This window comes from Miniopterus natalensis, chromosome 18 (assembly GCF_054644295.1).
Source record: "Miniopterus natalensis isolate mMinNat1 chromosome 18, mMinNat1.hap1, whole genome shotgun sequence".
Classification (NCBI taxonomy): Eukaryota; Metazoa; Chordata; class Mammalia; order Chiroptera; family Miniopteridae; genus Miniopterus; species Miniopterus natalensis.
The window spans coordinates 26845258-26865993 of NC_142098.1; the positions used below are offsets into that span (position 1 = coordinate 26845258).

Consider the following 20736-nt stretch of genomic DNA (forward strand, 5'->3'; position numbering starts at 1 on the left):
CATGTTGGTTTCCTCATTGGGAGGGCTGTGTGGTGGCGATGCAGGAGAGCGTCCTTGTGTTTGGAGGTACACGCTAGAGAATTTAAGGCTGACAGGGCGTCATGTCAGAAAAAGATGGAACAAATGTGCTAAAATATTAACAACTGGGAAATTTGGGGATGTAGGAGTTCTTTGTGCTGTTCTTGAAACTTTCCTGTAGGTTTGGAACTATTTTAACATTAAAAGAAAAAATACAAGTCTAAAAGCAATTTTTTATTTACAGTATAAAGGTTACAAAGGTATATATGTATTTATATATATAATACCCTTAAGTTACAAATTTCCATTGTAATATACAATGCTATATACGTTGGTGTGCAACTCAAGGGAAAGTGTTGTCTATGCATTTGTATTTATAGAGCACACATACATAAAGCTTTTTCTCTTTTTTTAATTAAGAACACAAATACTGCCCTGTTTTACGCCCCAGGTTTCGATTTGGTAGTCTGGTGATGCCAGAAGACTTGAAACTTAAAATTTAAACAATACTTAAAAAGAAGTCTTGTTTAAATACAGGGTTCTAAAAAGAAGTACCCCCCCCCCCCCCGGATACCACATACTTTTAATTCTTTGTAGAAGTATTATTCTAGCTTTCTAAGTCTTAATACTTAACAAAAAATAAAAGTTGTATAGGACAGAATACAAACAAGTGGGTCTAATCAGAGTTTGCAGAGATTAGCCAAAATAGGTCTTCCTGGGCAGCAGTTTGCCTCATTCTCTTCTAAAAGGCCTTGGCTCTGATACCAGGAGGAAAACAATTCTTTGGGTACCAAGGTCGTATCATGTTGAACCCATCCAACAGGTTGTAAGCCTAATACTGGAGTCCCATACCGGAGCAAAAACAAATTCTGAAACTGGATCTCATGAGAAGGGCAGCTTTGCTGTAAGTTGTGAAGTGTAGCATCAAGATTGAGGATTGTGCCAAACGCAGAACTTAGTTTTAATAATTTCCTCTCCCCCAGATTCTATTAATTTACAAAACAGGTAAAAATATAATTGACATCCGCTTGAAGAGGACTCAGAAGGAAAGCACTTCTTCCAACCTAGGACACTTACATGACAATACTTATGTGCTGGTTCCAATAATATATAATCATTAGCACCTGATTGTCAAAGGGTAGGTTTAAAGGAAAGACCAAGACACTGGAGGCATGACCTAATTTGTGTGCACAACTCCAGGACGTTTGAAAACAAAGGGGAAGGAGCCCATGAGAGTCTGTTACGCCACTCCAATCACATAGTTCAGGTACTTTCTGAGTACGATGAAGGATGTTACCTGAAAGGCTGACCCTAGTGATAAATGGAAGGCAAGTTGGATCGAAAAGGACGGTTACTATACAAAAAATATGGAAACATTCTAACCATCTTTCATTTTCTTTAGGTGCCCTTTTTACTGAGTTTGAATGCCAGAGTGTCTGGGATAAATGGTATTTTACTAAGTTTTAAATACCTTCATTTTGATCTCTCATTATGAAGAAATACTCCACCTACCATGTTTAAGGACTTTCAGCCAATGAGATGTTTCAAGGGTGTAAGTGTGGAAGTGAACTGGTCAGGGCAACTTAGAAATGGGGGGTAGATGAAAATATACATTTAGCTTTGCTGTTTAAAGGAGCATTTCTTTAAAAAGACTTTCCTATTGATCCACGTCGGGCAACAGAGCTTAACTGCTGTTGTGATTTATCTTCCTAAGGATATTCTGAAGTGTTCTCTCTCCCAAACTAAAATCTTAATTTTGCACTTAAAAAAGTATACATGATGAAAAGACCAGCCTACTGAAATGTGCTTGGAATTCTTTCATGCTGGCGTGGACCAAAGGCCGAGCCACCTTTTAACATTTTCCAGTTTGCCAGATGAGACCTTCAGATGTACCTTGGTAAAAATATGGAGTGGTTAGTGACAACCTCTGACTAATAGGTGGCGTGGCGTGAACGAGAAGTAATGGGTTATGTGCTACTTGAGGGCAAGAAGTTTCTTCTGGGCCCTTCAGCGTGCCTGTGAAGAACCATACCTTAATAAATGCTTGTTAGATGAAAGACTACATGAATTACTGTATCATTAATTAGCCCTGCAATTTGAAAATTTCTCCAAGCCTCCAAAGAAACTTTTGTCTGTTCACAAGAGGCTTCTATCACTTTGGATGAGGTGACAGAACCATCAGGTTCCAGGTGTGTATGTGACTGGGATTCAGAGGGACTCAGAAACTAAAAAAGCATTGGTGTCAATGGCATGGAGGTTAAGATTACTGCAAAACTGAGTAAGTACTTGGAGGACTCAGAAGATAGAAATCTATCAGGACACCTAATCTCACAATACAGGGATGGGCAAAAGTAAATTTACAGTTGGGAGTATGTGAAACAGAGTTTATTCCTTTTTTAAAAAATCCTCACCCAAGGATATGTTTTTGTTTTTTGAGAGAGGAAGGGAGGAATGAGAGAGAGAGAGAGGGAGGGAGGGAGGGAAGGAAACATCAATGTGAGAAAAACATGGACCGGTTGCGTCCCGTATGCACCCTGTCTGGGGATTGAACCCGCAACCTAGGGATGTGCCCTGACCAGGAACTGAACTCACAGGCTTTTGGCGTATAGGGCGACACTCCAACCAACGGAGCCACCTGGCCAGGGCTAAGCTTCTATTATTATTTATATTATTTCTCATACGAACAACTGTAAATCTACTTCTGTCCACTCCTGTATAACAAAGTATCAATAAATTATAGCTTTTTAGTTTCGACTAATCTGTTCTGAGGAATTCAAGGCTCAGCGTTCATATGGTAGATTTTTGCTGACTATAACCAAGTGCTCACTGGAGAAGAAGCAGTCATTTGGAAATAGCATATTTATGTATTATACCAAATGTAGATTCACTTTAAAAACCAAACTATGCTTTGGTTCAGCCACCTGCAGGGGAAAGGAGTAAGTGGCACAACATTAAGTTCAAGTTTATCAGCTTTGAAACAACAGAAGAAATCTTGTTAAAATATTTCTTCTCGTTAATATACAACAATCATTCTTCCAGTTGGCAGTTTAGCTGGTGTCAAAGAGAGATAAGGGAACAGATATGCTCTACGTGCCTATTTCCTGTACCTTACCTTGACTTGGGATTCGATCCTTTAATAGGATGAACTGGAAGTGCTTATCTGCCAGATGTTTTTGTTCTTTAGAGAAAGGGTTTCAAATCAGCCACGTAAGCAGTCTATTACTAGAGTAAAATAAATCTCTCCATAGGAATAAGCTATACTGCTCAAGAAAACATCATCTTGATATAAAGCATAATTATTTTAGAACAGTCTATCATCACACATTTATCGGGTGTCTATATACTCAGCACAAAGATGTAGCTTAAAAAGGGGAGAGGGAGGGGGAAGACTGCTGCTGTCTGCTTTTAAAGACAGTATACAGAAAGTGAAAATAATTCTAGATTTCTGAGCAATTAAAGTCGGGACACAGAGAGAGAATAGTAGCAGATGGCAGATTCCTTTGCTTTCATCTTCAGCAGCCACTATAACAATTCAAACTTAACTGAAAGAAATTTCCAAACTCAAGGTAGAATATAGTATCACCTGCCACATAATATACCTGATAAAGATATATAAACAGAATATGACTATAGTCAAATTCAACTTAAAAGTTTAAGCATCCCAAATTTAAATAAGTCTCTTTTCTTACACAGATGGTCAGATCAGACCAGAACAATGTTTTGAGACCAAAGAGATCTGGTATTTTACTTCTTCATTAAGGATGGAAAAAACACAACCTTTGGCTTTCTAACCAGCCATTTCATTCATGGTGTCAATAGTGGATGGCAGCGACATGGAAACGTATGCTGGATATTTGGATGGTTTACATATTATGTACAATCAATAGCTTATAACCAGTGAAAACAATAACATAATTCAGCGTAAGTATCCAAGATAAGATACAAAAAAAGCAGAGAAAGTGCTTACGTCTACAGGTCTTCCCTGAAAGCTTCGAAAATGTTAAACTCTTTAAGTAGGTAGGGCTTTTAATACAATTTGCATAGCAGCTTACAAGATAAAATTTGCATTAAAAAATATGGAGATTCTTCTATGTTTTTGAAAACATACAAATTATCCACATGCATATAAATTAAACACGAAGACCTGGAGGTTCTCAGAAATTTTTTAAAAAAACAAATCATCATAACCTTTTCTTAAAAAGTGGTCACACTTTTGTCCATCAAAAGCATTTACAGTAAAACTTGTCTTTCTGGGAGAAACATAATCTTATCCAGATTCCACACAGCTCAATTTTTTTTAAAGAACAAATTTTGGTTTATTAGCTAAGTGCATTTAATCAGCTGAAAAGAAAGCTTTGTTACCATTCTGCTTAGGAGGTTAAGAAAACAAATCAGTAACAACTTTTATCATTTGTTGGTTAGAGAGATTTTTCCACTTATAAAAATATAAGAAATAAATAATTCAATCTCTCCTGCCATGCAATAATTTTCAGTAACAAAGTTTGTGAGATTACAGATGATAAAAACAGGCACTATCAGACTTTACCTAGCCCCAAAAGTGCTAAAACATAGCTTTAAAATAGGAGAGTGACATTTAAAGTAATATTTTTGATTGCCTGTACATGTCCCAATATTTAACCTGAAACTCTGTCTACTAGGTAGGCAAGTTTACAGTTACAACTATCTAATAAATACTGTATAAACATACATTAAAGTATTTCTTCATATAAAATATTAGATACTAATTTCCAGGTAAGGTTCATTTGGTGACTTCAGAAAAGGACTTACCTTTTTCAGAAAAATAATAACTGAGCCTTTTCTCTTATAGGCATATGTGTGGAGTATGGAGAAGATGTCTAAGCCCAGGTCTCAGGGGCACAGAAAGTGGTCCATTGGAATGAGGGGTCACTACTCTGCAATTCCTCTACATTCTACACATAGAAGCTCACAACATTCTCAATAATTTTCCTAATTCAAAATCAAAAAGAAATGAAAAATTAGCTGTTCTGTAAAATATGTGAAATATGAAAAATGCTCATTTTAAATTATCATTTGAAAATAATTTGCCATATTTTGGCATCTAAATACAAAGTACAAATTGACCCTTGGAGAATATGGGGATTATGAGTGCCAACTCCCCACGCAGTTGAAAATCCACATATTAACTTTTGACTCCCCAAACACTTAACTACAGTCGTCCCTTGTTATCCACAAGGGATTGGTTCCAGGACCACCCATGGATACCCAAATCCACGGATGTTCAAGTCCCTTACATGAAACAGTGTAGAACAATGGATACAGTAAGCCCTCCTCATATGCAGATTCCCAACTGTGGATTGAAAATACGCACGAATTTATCAAGGCTGTCTCATTCATAAAAAGTACTTCAAACACACTTAATTGAAGAACAACCTGGTCATCTGTGATTGAAAAGCTGTTGAAGTATGTTAAACAAGCAGCTCAAGGGCTCTTGCTCTTGGGGGCACTAGTGGTCACAGGAACCTCCCATCAACTTCATTTCCAAGACTCAAGATCCTATTAAATATTTAAAACCCTATGGACCTTGGGGCTACACTTGACAGCTTAAGGCTGAACAAAAGGAGTCGAAATGCACACTTGCCTTATCTCTCCTGCCCACATTTTAAACACACCTTTTTTACAGAACTTTTTCATATTACTAATGAGCAGGTGGCTCAAAAGTAACCCTCTGAAAATCTTTTCAGTGGCTTAGCCTCTCACACTAACACAGAAAACCTCAACCAAATGGTTTGCTGCAAAAGTCTGTGATTACATCATTCATCTCAGATTACTACTCTCACAGCAAAGAATGTCTAAGCTCCCTTATCTGAGGGTCTTATGTATTCAAATTCTTCTTCCAGAAATCATAGCTGTACCTTCAAGATATTTTTTTTCTTTCCCTAACTTGTAAACTTACTCCAGGTGGAACCAAACTTGGGTTTATGAATTTGCAAAACTAAAGCTCTTGAAAGACATATTCTAGTCTAGATTTCAATTTCCAGTTTCAAGTGGATCAGACAATTCACTTTTGGGACTAGTGGTGGGGGGAGAAGAGACATCTCTCCCAGCCTCTGTATGTGGTTAATCTCACTGCACACAGGGCAGGAGTGAAGACAATGGGGTTAGAATGTCTGACTAGAACTTTCTGCTCAAGGGGCAGCTTTTCCACGTCAGTCTGCACGCAAACCAAATAGCTCATGTGCTGCCCATACTGCTGCGCCTTCTTTTTCTCCTTGGAGTGCCACCCTCTTCCAGCCTCCGCAGTGTTCACATCCTCTATGGCACTCTTGATAAATCTAGTAAATGAGAACTAACCCAGACCTTTCTTCAGAGAACACAGAGAACATCCAAGTCAATGTTACCTTTTCTTTCAGTTCCAAGGACTGTGCTCATCTTGACATTTTATATAGTTATTATACTACTTCAAATGTTTTCAGATATACACCTCCTTCATATTAGAAATAACATGCTGAATGTGTTCTCCCCATGAAACCAGCAGTCTTACTGCTAACGTGTCCTAAAGATGACATCTGGCAATGCTTAGCAAAACCCACGATGTCGTCACCCTGTTCACTGTAGGATGTGTTACTAAGCTACACTGAGTCTTGATTAGCAGCTGCTCGTCCACGCCACTCTGCTGCCACAAGGGGAGATGCCAGGGCCAGGATCCCACATGGGTGCACAAAGCCCAGAGCAACTCAACATTTTGTTTGTGTTGCAAAGCTGGCTTCATCCACAGATTCTCCTCTTGAGACAAGCTTGCTCTCCAGGATTTATCTTCCTCAAAGATATCTGCCTATCAGAGAAGATGCCACTAAGGAAACCTGCCTCAAAGACTGTTCTTCAAAACTAGGACAGATGACCTCCCTGGAATGGCAGTGATATCCAGTTATTCAAATAGTGGCTAATAAAGCTCCTAGCCCTAACCAAAGGCACATTTGGTAAGCAATAAAAAATGGCTTAGGCTAAAATGAGGATTTTCTCATTAAAGTAAATATCAATTATATTTAATTGATGGGGGAAAAATAGAGTGAGGATTTTCTTTTAAAATAAATCTTACCATATTCCCTGGCTCCTACCAAAGATAAAAATCAGAAGACCCTCCAACAAGTAAAACTTTTCTTTCAAAACAGTGGTTTCCAACTTGCTTTTCAATGTGGTCACCACCAGAAAGGGAGTGGATGGCCAGGCAAATCAAATCTTGCAAGTTCTAAGTCTACAGTTAGCACTTAGGAGGGGCGAAGCTGGTGATGCAGTGGGGAGGGACGGCCATGGTGGGACGTAGCGAGAGGCAGGACAGATGGGAGAATGCTTTGGTGATCCAACTAGAGGACTTCCTAGGGTGGAAGGAGCAAGTGAGGACCGTAAACTCCAACACGATGTACAACCTATCTGGAATGACCAAGAAGCATGGGTTGCTGCAAACTAGCACCTGGGACGAGATAGTCATCCTAAGCAAGAGATCAAAGCTAAGTCTGAAATAAATCCTACAGGAAGAAACCCTAACTTCTTGGATATTTGACTATGTTCAAAAGGAAAAACAATGAGCCACCCTTCTTAACAGAAGAATTAAACTGAATTACTTAAAAACCACATTAGAAAGCTAACAACACAACAGCTTAATTTTGGAGCTTATTAGAGTCCTAGAAATTCTGGCCAAGGTAGCTTGTGAAAGGTAGGCTCTTCTTTAAACACGGTTATGGGTCAGCAGTGATTCGCAGGTCAGGTCCTCATCAAGGCACTGTGCTGGAGGAGAGCAAAGAGCTTTCTTTTTGTGCTTTTTTTTTTTTTTTTTGAGGTGGAAATACTTCTTGTGACATTCAAGGCTCTTTTCTGATTGTTTGCTGCTCATACAAGCAGTCCCATGCGAGTGACTTTGGCTGACAAGAAAGTGTGCAACACAAATACAATGGGCTTCGGACAAGAGTGCAGGTCCATGGTCTGTGGAGAAAGGATACTATTTATTACGACCACATATAGATGCGTTCATAAACAAACAGGTAAAAGAAACAAATTTAGGCGTGATATTCTACTTTTTAAAAAGAACATAGATAAAGAATATGCCAGAGCTACAGAAACTCTTGGGAACTGAAAGCCACAAATGAAAGTTAGACTATTCTGCGTTATAATTAAACATCAGTGTGAGGTTTCACATCCACTACTGGGATGCACTTGGTGGTATACTGGGCTCTACCACACCTGGTAGAACTAAAAAGCAGAGGACGTAAAAAAGGAATAGCCTATATGGAGACCGTTTCTGAGCGGGAACCACAGTAAACCCAGCTGAACGGTGACCATCTGTGGTACGGTTTTTGACATCCCATATATGTTTGTGGTGGGAATGACAAGTCTTGAGGCCAGTAAGGAGGGCTATTATACCTTCCTAAGCACACCTGGCACCAGATGAACAGGAGACCTGGCTCACTGCATGAGTCGAGTGGGTCGTCAATCATTGGCACTGATAACAGAGACCAGGAATAGGACATAGCTCAATTATGCCTTGCAAAGAAAAAAACAACTTTTATGGAGAATCTAGTTATAAGTATCAAATTTATCATCAAACCTGCAGGTATTAACAATATATAAATAGCCAGGGATAATCTAAAACCTTGCTTGCTAAATGGCAACTGATATTAATAACTGATTAATTTAATAAAAGCATTTAACTTTCTCTAATGCTTCAGGCTTTTGAAAAGCCCTGGTCCATGGCCTATCCATAGTCTCCCAAAGGTTCATCATTTAAAATAAGGTTTCTAGCCAGTTTTCTCATCTAAGATACATTTCAGTTCTAAAATGTCAACAATCTGTTTTCCAATTTACACCTGTTGTGACTGCCTATGGACGTCAGATTTCACATATAAGACCTGAACTACTGGCTCAATATTGATAAAAGAGAAAGGCATTATTTTACTCCTTTAGCACAAGGTATGATTTCTGAAGTACACTCGACACACTTCTCTAGTTTTTAAAGGGGAGTCATGAATTCCTGTTGATATTTCCTTTAAGGGACAAGGAGATATAAAAGAAAATCATGGCTGTATGCACATACCTCTTCATTTTTAAAAATTTATTTTTTATCCTGGCCCAAGGAGTGAGGATATTTTTCCATTGATTTTTAAAGAGAGTGGATGCGGGGGAAGGGGGAGAGAGAGAAACATTGATGTGAGAGAGACACATCGATCGGTTGCCTCCCAAACATGCCCCAACTGGAACCTGCAGCCCAGGTGTGTGCCCTTGACTGGGGATCAAACCCGAGACCCTCAAGGACCCTCAAGGCCAATGCTGTAACCACTGAGATGCTAGCCTGGGCTCTTCATCTTTTTTTTTCTGATCAGCAGAATTTCTGTAGCAACCAAGTCATCCTATTTTAATTCTTATTCCAATAAATTGCTAAATAGCAATTAATAGAATTTAGTATTTGATATGTTTAGTATTTATGATCTTATTTTTTATAAAAGCCTATTTCTTAGAAGGGCTACTTTTTCTTTCTAAGATTCAAACAAAACTTCTAAAAAAGGGAATGATTTCCTAATGTGAGGAAAAGAAAAAGAAAAGAACCCAAACCTAATGCATCTTGAAAACTGAAGAAAAATGGAGTATCAGCCCATAATATTTCTATACAAGAGAGTAAAAAGCAATAATAAGAAAGAGAATACCTATTAGAATAAACATGTTTTTCAGAAACTCTCTTACCAGTTCTCCCTCGGGACCACCAAAATCCAGATAGAGATTTCTGATGCCGTCATCAGCAGACATTTTCAGCCTTTCAAAGGGGTAGCGGTACAGCATGCTGCCGGAGGCCCCATTTTCCCTGGAGATAGTGAACCCATTTTCGTAGTGGACAGTGAGTCTTACCTCTTGGCCATTTAACGTGCAGCCTGTTGAAGACAAGCAAAAATATGAATAAAGTTCCTACTTCAGTTATCAAGTGGAAAAGGGTTCTTCTGACTTCAAAATACGGAACGGAATCTTTTCTGAAGAATGTGTGATCCCTAACCTACTTGGAGCCTCCGAAAGCGAGGCTTGTTCTGGTCACTCAAGTCAACATCTTGACTGAGATCAGGAAGAAATGGCCCTAACTCCCCTTGACATCCGACCTGATTCAGTTCAATTCAGCGAGTATCGACTGGACACTTGGGCTGGCAGGAGCCTGTGCGTGGCGCTGGAGTAAGAGGCTCAGCGCCTGCTCCCGAGGGCCTCATAATGAATAGGCATAAACATGAAATCCCTAACTGTGCAAAGTAGACCGTGTAGAACATGACTAACCACCAAACTGAGTAGGGCCAGAGCCAGGGAAAGGCTTCCTGGGGGAGATGGGACTCCAAGCAGGTGCTAAAGAACAGGCCAAACTGGGCAGGCAGTGAGGGCGAGGGAGAGAGCTTCCTGTGGGCGAGAAGGGACAACCGAGGAGAAGGCGGACGCGCCTTTCCTGGGCAGAAACGGTTTGGCTGGCCTTTGGGAAGAGGGTAAAGATAATGTTTATCAAACATAAAGGCTATCGTTAGCAAAAGCTGTACTGTCCGTCCTATCAGAGATAAAATTCAAAGGACACATTTGAATTGATAGGATAAAAAAACTTTGTCAGAGACTGGGGAAATCCCTGTCTCACTAACGCTTGAGTACAGTTTTGTTGTCAGTACAGGGGTACATGTAAGACCTGGGAATTAACACAGCTTTCTGACAGCTGAACTTAAAACATCATCTGAAGGATCGGAGTCGAGTATGCTTGGTCACTTAAACAGAAAGAATGGCTCCCAAACAAGCAAGTGCTCACACTTAAACAGGTTCTTTCACTGGACGTGTAAAAACATCCAATTGGTCAAGGCAGCTGGTGTGTTTAGGAAATAAGGAAAATGAATAATATAAATATTGGCACTGTCCATTCTCAGCCCTACTCAAAGAAGAGAGTTTTGGACAATGGACTTTAAACACTAGTTGCCCTCGGAAAGGAAACCTTGGGGAGGCACATGGATAAAATTAACTCCCTGTAGAAGTAATTCAGTGCAACAATCTCTAAATGAATAGCTGAGGGGGTTAGAGAAAGAACAGACAGATCCCAATCAAGGCAACCAGGGTAGTTTTCAAGAGAATTGTATTCTATTAACATCCCTGAAGATATAGCATAGTCAAGGGAGTTGAGATCTGATGAGAAGAGAGGGGTCAGCTCTAGTCTAGAAAAGAAACGCTCAAAGAGCAAGGACCTGCCCAAGTTCTTGCAGCACCGGCTGAAAAAGGTGCAGTGCAGGTGCACTCCCAGTGGGGCAAGATCCACCATCACAGCTAGCAAAGCCAGGCCACTAACCCCTCAACAAGCTTGTCTAGCAAGAGATTTCTTAAAATGTTCTGTTCAGGACTGTTTCCCCTCAGGAGGGAAGGAAAGAAATCGAAATGTCAGTGTCTGTGTGTGTTACTTAAAAAACAAACCAGAATATTGTTTATGATTACCTCACCTTTGAGAAGGAGTAAGTAAAGGTCATACTGAATATGTTTAGGTTTAGAATTGAGTTTGTTTTAGTCTAAAACTTATAATCAATACCAGACAGTTTTGAATGAGAATATGAACTGGCCATAAAGCTGTTGTGCCTAATAGTCTTGGCTAAATGGTTTCTCCCTAAGTAGTAGGAAAAACCAGTGAGGCGATGTTGATCAAGTACTGGACACACCTCACCCATACTGGGTTGCAGGAGAAATGAACCAAAGATAAATAAGCCTCTGACGCCGATTTAATGAGAGACAGAGACAGCACACATGCACATATGTGTGTTTGTGTAGGGCAGACACCTGTGACAAGTGGCCCTATTCTGATAGGGCAGGATCTGGGACTAATTATTAGCAAAACTCTGAGCTGGTCCAGGTGGCTTATTATAACCATCCTGATGTTTTGAGTCAACTAAAATCCTTTCAGATGGCTATAAAACTACAATCCACCTCAATTTATAGATAAGTCAGTAAAAAATTTAATATACTCATTTTGCTTAACAGGGTTGTTATCAGAAATATAAAAAGACACACAACAGCAGCATTCAGGGCCAATCTCAGGACTTCAGTTACTGAAGTTTAAAAGAGAAAACTACAGTTTTTGAGGTAATCAGCGGAGGGAGATAAACACTCAGCACTCAGCACTGGGTGCTTTGTGTTCCTTCTGTCCCGTACAACGTGCGTTGATGGTGGGCAGAGCTGAAGATAAAGGGAAGCAACTTCTTGAGCCTGGATCCAGAATAATTAGAAAACATACGTGAAGAGTGACTGTCCAGTGGAATCGTGAATTATGTCTTACTTCATTGGTTTGTTTGCTCATTATTTCACTTATTCATATAGTTTTAAATTCTCTGCTCTGACAGGGTAGCAGGGAAGACAGACGGCTAATTACAACCAATCTATACTGGATTGTGTTGAGCACTTATGTGCCAGACATTGTGTTAGGTGATGGGAGATACAGGCTGAATAAAAGATGGCTTCTGTTCAGACAAGTGAGAGAGAAAGAAAAGGAAATACGAATACAGAAAGAAGTGCTATAACAGAAAGATGGACCAAATGCCGTGAGAGGACAGAAGAGGGGGGTGTGGATTAACTCTGGGAAATTGAAAAAGCCTTAACAGAGGTGCTATTTCAGTTGAGTCTTAAATAATAATAAAAAGTACAACAAACAACGATGGATACTTTGTAGAGTGTGTACTGTATACCAAAATTAATTATAACCTTTAACTCATCTAAAAATTAAAATAATAAGCTTTCAGGGTTTGGGGGAAAATTTATTACCAAGTAATATGCAAAAGAGACATCCTCAACTCTTGCCTAAGATACATCTCATTGCTGAGATCTACTTCAACACCCACCCACAAACTGGGGTAGGGGTCAAGGACAAGGTGGTGACCAGGGATGGGGTGAGAGATAGTGGGGAAGCAAGGCCTATGTGCAGACCAACCACATAAAACCAGGAATCTTGAGTTTACCATATGTACTCATCCAAGCTCAATCATTCTAAACATAGTTCCTTGATGAGTCTTTCCCTGTATCATGAATCACTGCACTTGAAATTCTGACTTTACCTTTAAGGTTTCAATTATTATAACTGATTTATCTTTTTAATAAAATAAAGCTTTAATAAAATAAAGCTTTATTGATATATAATTCACATGCTCTACAATTTACCCATTTCAAGTATACAACTCAATGTTTTTAAAAAAATATATGTTTTTATTGGTTTTAGAGAGAGAGGAAGGGAGAGATAGAAACATTGATGAGACAGAAACATTGATCAGCTGCCTCTTGCATGCCTCCTACTGGGGATCGAGCAGGCAACTCAGGCATGTGCCCTGATGGAGAATCAAACCTGCAACCTCTTGGTGTACGAGATGATGCCCAACTGAGCAACACCGACCAGGGATACAACTCAATGGTTTTTAGTACATTCAAAATTGTGTGTGTGTGTGTGTGTGTGTGTGTGTGTGTGTGTGTATTTTTTTTTTTTTTTTTTAATTTTAAATTTTAAAATTTATTTTCAAAATATAAAGTAGTGGTTCTTAAACTATTAAAGGTTCAAATAATCTGTGGACCTTTTAACGCCCTGTTCAACTGAATTAAAACCTGTGGAGGTAGCCTTGGCCAGGTAGCTCAGTTGGTTAGAGCGTCTCCCAATATGCCAAGGTTGATGGCTTCATCCCTAGTCAGACCAATGAATGTATCAATAGGTGGAACAACAAGTTGATGTTTCTCTCTCTCTCCTTTCTTCTCTCTCTCTCCAATCAATCAATCAATCAATCAATCAATCAATCAAAAAACCAAAACAAACGTGTGGAGGTAGCACTTGAGCATCGAAATGATTAAAAAGCTTTCCAGGCTATCCCACTGTGCAGTTGGGGCTGAGAACCACTGATCTGAAGCATTAATACCTGGCTTTTTTGGGGGGTACCATTCCTGATGATTATGCTAACCTTATTTAACTGGGCAAATATAAGACACTGGGATTGGGACAAGAGGACCAATATTTGGGCCCTAGCAAAATCCATTATTTTCAGCCCTAGACTTCACAGGAAATCCTCAAACTAAAACTCTGCTATTTCTCCCAGCTTCTCAGTAGTATTATATTGTAAAATTCTTTGTAGTGATGGTTTTGGTATATGGGACTAACTGATGGCTTCTTAGGCAAAAAAAGTTGTCCTGTTATACAAGTAAGATGCAACTTTAAAAATTCAAACAATATAAAAGTAACCTGTAATTGCACTTGCAGTTAGGGATGGAGTAAAAGCCAGGATGTCTATGGCACAAATTACTCAGGAGGAAAAGGCAATGCCCACTTCAACGGCTAAGATGTGGATGCACAGCTCCACCCAGCCTTTCCCCTCTCCCATCTGTCCCTCTCCAGGCTAAGGCCAATCCCTCCACCTGTGCTTTGGGTCCCATCCACTCCCACCTTCTCAAAAACTGAACAAGACTGATTATTCCTCTTTTCCTCTTGCCATGTTCAACATTTCCCTCTAAACCAGATCCCTCCATTAACTTTTAAAAATGTTCAAGTCTCTCTCATTAAAAGTAATACCTCCTATACAACTCCTTACCTTCCTCTTTCTACCAGTCCCCTCTCTCCTCCTTTTCACAGCAAAACTTCTTGAAAGAGCTGTCTACACTCAGTTTATCCACATTTTACCTCCCAGTCAATCCTCAGCCCTTTGCAATCTGCCATCACACCACCAGCCGCCTGTCCCCAAGGGCACCAATTATTTGCATGTCGCTAAATCTGACCTGCTTCTTCAGCCCTTGTCTTACTTGATATTTGTAGTGCACACTGTTGGCTGTCTACACAGCTTCTATTTCTCTATTCTTCCTTTACAGCCAAACCCCAATTTTATTCAGATTTCTACTTTCTCCTAATGTGTTTTAGGGAAGGGTGACCTCAACGTCAAGGGCAGACAGCGTGGCTTTCTCCTGGTGATTGGCATTGGTCCAGGATGTGCATATGAACCAAACTGGCTCAGATTGAAAAGAACTATGATTGAGAAGAGAAAATACCACCCGCCCTCCTTTTACTTGTTACTCTCTTTTATGTGAGAGAATACATTTCTTCAATGTTTAATGTAGTTTTAGAGGGTGTTTTCTGTTAACTGCACCCTAAATCATGCCAACTGATACATTTACCCCTACTGCCTATTCCTCTCCTTGAATATTCTTCCTTTGACTTCCGTGAAACTTACTGTCACCACCTGCCCTGGTTTTCCTTCTACTGCTCTGGCTACTACTTCACAATCCGCTAAGTGGAAGGGACACTGGCTTTTTCAAACCACAAAGATATTGCTGAGCATAATGACATACATTAAAGATAACTTTCTAAGCAGCTCCCTTGATAGGAAAAAAAAAAATTTAAGCTAAGAGGGGAAAAAAAGCTCATTAATTAATAATAAATCTATTAGTGTTACACCAAGATGAATACTGGTAAATACAACTTGTGTCTTCTTTGTGTCTTTCCAAATGAGATACTGCTGGTGGTTACCAGTGTATCATGAAGGACAAAGACCCTGATGGCAAATAAATTCTATCCTGCAAATCCTGTTTTTGCTGCTCTGCGGTAAGTTACTTGGGAAGAGGGCTCTGGGGGCTCCAATGTTTCCAGCAAGACCCTTTAGCAGCTATAGGACTTTGTGGGCTCCTCTGGGCATTCAGAACCACCAAGAAGGAATGGGCTTTGCAGCTTCAACTTGGCGGGACTGCTCAGGACTCTCTCAGAGAAAGACTGTGGCAACATTCTCCATTACTGTGCATAGCAAAAGCCAGTCCATCAAGTATAATCATCAGGCTAATCATACCCAGGGTTACAAAGAACATGACACTATATTCCTTTCTTATAGCTAGTTGGTCAAAGGCATGAGGTTTATTTATTTTTATTACTCTCATTAACAAACAGGGCTTTGTAACTAATACTCAGTAAATATTTGTTGATTTAATGAATTAAGAGAAACCGATAATGTATATGCCACCAGGAGTTTAACTTGGCCATAAGAATGAGTCATGTAGCCCGGCCGGGTGTGGCTCAGTGGTTGAGAGTCGACCTGGGATCCAGGAGATCGGGGTTCAATTCCCAGTCAGGGCACACGCCCGGGGTGTGGGCTCAATCAATGACTCTCTCATCATTGATGTTTCTATCTCTCTCTCTCTCTCCCTCTCCTTTCCTCTCTCTGAAATCAATAAAGATATTAAAAAAAGAAATTATTAAAAAAAAAAGAATGAGTCATTTAGAGGTTAATGCAGGGGCTAGAGGCACTGGTTTTGAAGTCAGAAATTCCCCAGTTCAAGTCCCAGCCACACTAACCCAGTTCCTTCGTCTTGGAAATGGAGGTAATAAAATTTGCCTTAGAGGGTTGTGTGTCAGGGTGAGATAACATGTATCTCGTTTATGGCTTATGACAACCCTGATCTGTACTATTGTTTTTTCTGTTTCTGTCCTTCCTACTTCAAAGGCAGGGGCTCTACCTTGTTTTGTTTATTTTAGTATAGCCAGTAAAAGCACAGAGAATACACTCAACCAGTATCTGCTGAGTACATGAAAAAAAGGGACTAGAAAATTTCTACAAAACTGAGAAGAACATGGTTACCGCAAATTCTTTACTCCCATAATCTAACAATATAAATACTTTTAAATGCCCACGTTTCTTTTCCTCTTGCAGATTTTCTGCAGATTTATTAATGCAATTGCTACCTATAGCTATGACTTTTTAGTCCATATCACCAAAGTTCCAGAAATATAAAGTATCTTCAAAAAGTTCTTGCATGATTTAAAAACTCTAATAGCTTGGGTAATTGGTATAATGAAACTAAGCCTTTAAAAGGATACTTATTAAAGTTCAAACAACTACACACATACTTTCAATTCCTGTGACTAATGGAAATGGTTTTATTGACCCGAGGAAGTTAACTGCATTCTCTGCTTAGTCATCTTGAAGTTCATCTTTGCTAGAAAAAAAAAGTCCTTGCGTTCCAGAAGGATCACTGATCAATTCTACTGTAACTATAATCAAGGTTTAAAACTAAATGAACATTATGAAGATCATATATTACATTTACTAGTCAAATCGTGTAGGTAGTCACTGAAATTTTTCTAAATGGATAATCAATAACCAAAACACATAGGACATAAAAAACCAGAGCTTAAGTGATTTTTTTGGGTCAACTATCTAACTTTCTTTAGGCCACATATATTTGGGTAGGTGGTACAACATGCCATAATTACAATTTTAAATGAACCTTTCTAAATCTCCCACAGTGGAACAGAAGGTAGTAACATGTATCTGAAGGACATGCTTGTCTTATGTATATGTGTGTGTATATGTGCAAATGTGTATGTGCACACTAAGCATACACATATTAAGACATAACAGACTAAGTGTGCACACACGAGTATGTGCATGTACACACATACACACACGTTTTAAAGAAACTCTGACTTTCATCAGAGTGGTTTCCCTTCAGCCAGTTTAATATATCAGGCACAGCTCTAGCTACAGAGTAAGTGATTAACCGGTACAGCACATCAGTTGACCTGAATCGTGAAAATGAAAGTATTACAACGGCAATATTAAAATATAGTTGTTAAAATATAGCTGTGAATGAAAACAAAAAAGTTCAAAATTACCTAAAAATATTTCTTTTGTCTATTTAAAAATATAAGGAACCAGCCGGTCCCTATGCTCCCTCTCCTCAAGCCATCTCTATTTAAACAACTGCAAGCCAGGGACTAGATAGATTTTTATTTTCTGCGATATGAAATTTAGCTGCCAGACACCACAGAAACAAACCAAAACTAAAAAACGTTAAAAATCCAAGCTGAACTCTTTGGGAAGCATATCTCTTTGGATCCCTGAAGATATGATGACCCCAGATGCCGGTGAAGGGCCTGATGGGTGTGCTGGCCTGATTGGCTCCCCACAGGAACACAGAGCATCACAGACTTTCAAACTGTAGAATGGCCCATCCCAGAAAGCACATTCTATGGTCAAGATGAAAACCAGAGCCCCACAGCCCTTAATGCGGCAACCAACCACTCCACAGAGAAACAGGCAGGAGACAGACGAGTGAGAAAGACAGTGTGGATGTGGTGGCTTTGGTCAAAATCCACGGTGGGTTCTTACTGGTCATTGGTGTCACTACTTGAATCGTCATTGTGGCTGTGAGGAAAATACTAAGCAGGTCCTAAATAATGGAAAAGATCTGCGCTGTCTGACAACATCAAAAAACTGTCCCTGTGCCAATGTTAGATGGTGACCCATAGAAATGCTGCTCATGCAGTTCTAAAGCCACGGAGCTCCCTCACTTTCAAAAAGCAATAAAGAAAGAAGGATAGATCACAAGACATTCTGTTCTTGAAACATTTTCCCTTTTATAAATTCTATAAAACTAGGTTTATAAAATAAAATCATAGATAAAAGAAGCAAAATTAAGTAAACTAACTTAAAACCAAGATATTTAAAGTAATTTAAACTACACTAGAAACTATAATTGTATATTAATTTTGACTATTCTCTGTTATTAAAATGGAAAGCAATCTGGAAATATCTATACATACAGGGTGTCCAAAAAAAAGCAGACTTTAACAGCTGATTCCATTACATTTTGAAATAAAATGTATTTTAATAAACACTGCCTTTATAATTATTCAGTGTATATACATTTTGGGGGGACACCCTGTATATACAGCACATAACACATACACAAATACTGTACATACATACATATGAAACCATACCCCAATTCAGATAGGCTAGCCACAAGAGGGCGCTTCAAGAATGGAAAGAGACCACCAGAATTAATTCCTTTAGATTAATCTATTACAGTAAGTATTGGGCATACATCTTGAAACTTTTGAAGAGAAACTCCTATTCCAAACTTTTCTCTAGCCATAAGCTTTGCCAGATACTCTTATTTTAAGGGTATCTACCCATATCTTAGATTCCAAATCTACTAGAGGGTCAATGCATCTAGTACTTGGTAAATGAGCCCTTTTATATTATCATTCAGATTAAAACGATGAACAGTAAAACTGCCATCTTGTACAGAGGGTTTCATGAATGTGTGCAGAGCCATGTACAGGCTTAGAAAAACTTTGCTGCTGAAACAAACCAGATTTCTTCCCATCATTATCACTTTAAGCTGCCAAATTTCAGAACATTTTAAGTCTGGTATACATGATAATGGTTTTTACTTTACATATAACAACAGTTCTGTTTAATGACTATTAGAATGAAATGCCAGAATCTATACCTAGAGAGACTTCCTTGATCAGCTCTGCAGCAGCATGGCAACCCTGAACAAGTATCCTGGTCCAAGTTGACAGATCCCGATGTGTCTCCACCCTGAAGAGATGCATCTCAATGCCCTGCCGAGAGCCTGTCCTGGTAGCAAATGTAAGGTCAGAACCAAGTGAGGGTGACCGACATCCAGAGCCAGAATGAACCAACCTAGGACCACAAACAAAGCAAAAATTAAAAGTAATTAATGTATTGTTAGAGGAAGATGTCAGCAATTTATGCTGATTGATACGCAGATAATTATAAAAGCCGTCAGCAATGTTTGGAAAAGTACATTTCAAAATAAGATTATAGCCTTTTAAGTAGATACCATTCTTTTTTCCCATAAAATGACCCTTGATGTCACAGGCAGAATACTGGGCTGGTGGGCCAAGGTCCCAATTTCCCACTGGCATTTTTATGCTCCCAAGAGGTTATGCATATCAATAATAGATTCAATTTTTATTAGGAAACAATGAGCCCCAACACAGGCATAGCCACCCTCATTATCAACATCACTCACCAGATTGGTACTTTTTTTTTTTTTAAATATATTTTTATTGATTTCAGAGAGAGGAAAGGAGAGGGAGAGAGAGAGATAGAAACATCAATGATGAGAGAGTCATTGATTGGCTGCAGCCCGCAACCCGGGCATGTGCCCTGACCAGGAATCGAACGCCGATTGCCTGGATCCTAGGTCGGCGCTTAACCGCTGAGCCACGCCCGGCCGGGCGGTACTTTTTTTTTTTTAACCAAGGATGAACCTACACTAACACATCATAATCACCCAAAGTTCATAGTTCACTTTAGAGTTCACTCTTGGTATTGTATGTTCTATAGTTTGGGCAAATGTATAATGACATCCATCTATCACTATAATACTTTACAGAGTATTTTCACTGCCCCCCAAATCCTCTGAACTCTGCCTATTCATCTTCTCCCACCAGCAACCATTGATCTTTTTATTGTTTCCACTGTTTTGCCTTTTCCAGGATGGAATCATACAGTATAAAGCCTCGTCAGATTGGCTTCATTCACTTAGTAATATGCATTTAAATTTCCTCCATGTTTTTATGACCTGATAACTCATTTCTTTTTTTCTTTAATGTTTTTTATTGAGTTCAAAGAGAGGAAGGGAGAAGGAGAGAGAGAGAGAGAAAAACATCCATGATGAGAGACAGTCATTGATTGGCTGCCTCCTGCATACTCCCTACTGGGGATTTGCTTTGCTAATATTGTGTTGAGGATTTTTACATCTATGCTTATGAGAGACCTTGGCCTTTAGCTTTCTTTTCTTGTAATGTCTGCCTGGTTTTTGTAATACGGCAATGCCAGCCTCATAGAATGCATTAGAAAGTATTACCTCTGCTTTCTTTTTAAAAAATATTTTTATTGATTTTTAGAGAGAGGAAGGGAGAGGGAGAAA

At 39.2% G+C, this 20736-nt stretch overlaps 1 protein-coding gene across 1 annotated transcript in view; it reads right to left on the bottom strand.

Annotated features, from left to right (window-relative positions):
* Positions 1-239: 239 nt before the first annotated feature.
* SNTB2 (syntrophin beta 2) overlaps positions 240-20736 on the bottom strand; it is a 77768-nt gene continuing 57271 nt past the window's right edge. Inside the window, exons 5-7 of the mRNA XM_087827507.1 lie at positions 19285-19481; positions 9730-9914; positions 240-7977 (exon numbers count right to left, since the gene is read on the bottom strand). Of these exons, the coding sequence (XP_087683633.1) occupies positions 7885-7977; positions 9730-9914; positions 19285-19481 (475 nt within the window). The 3' untranslated portion in view covers positions 240-7884. The remainder of the gene's footprint in view (positions 7978-9729; positions 9915-19284; positions 19482-20736) is intronic.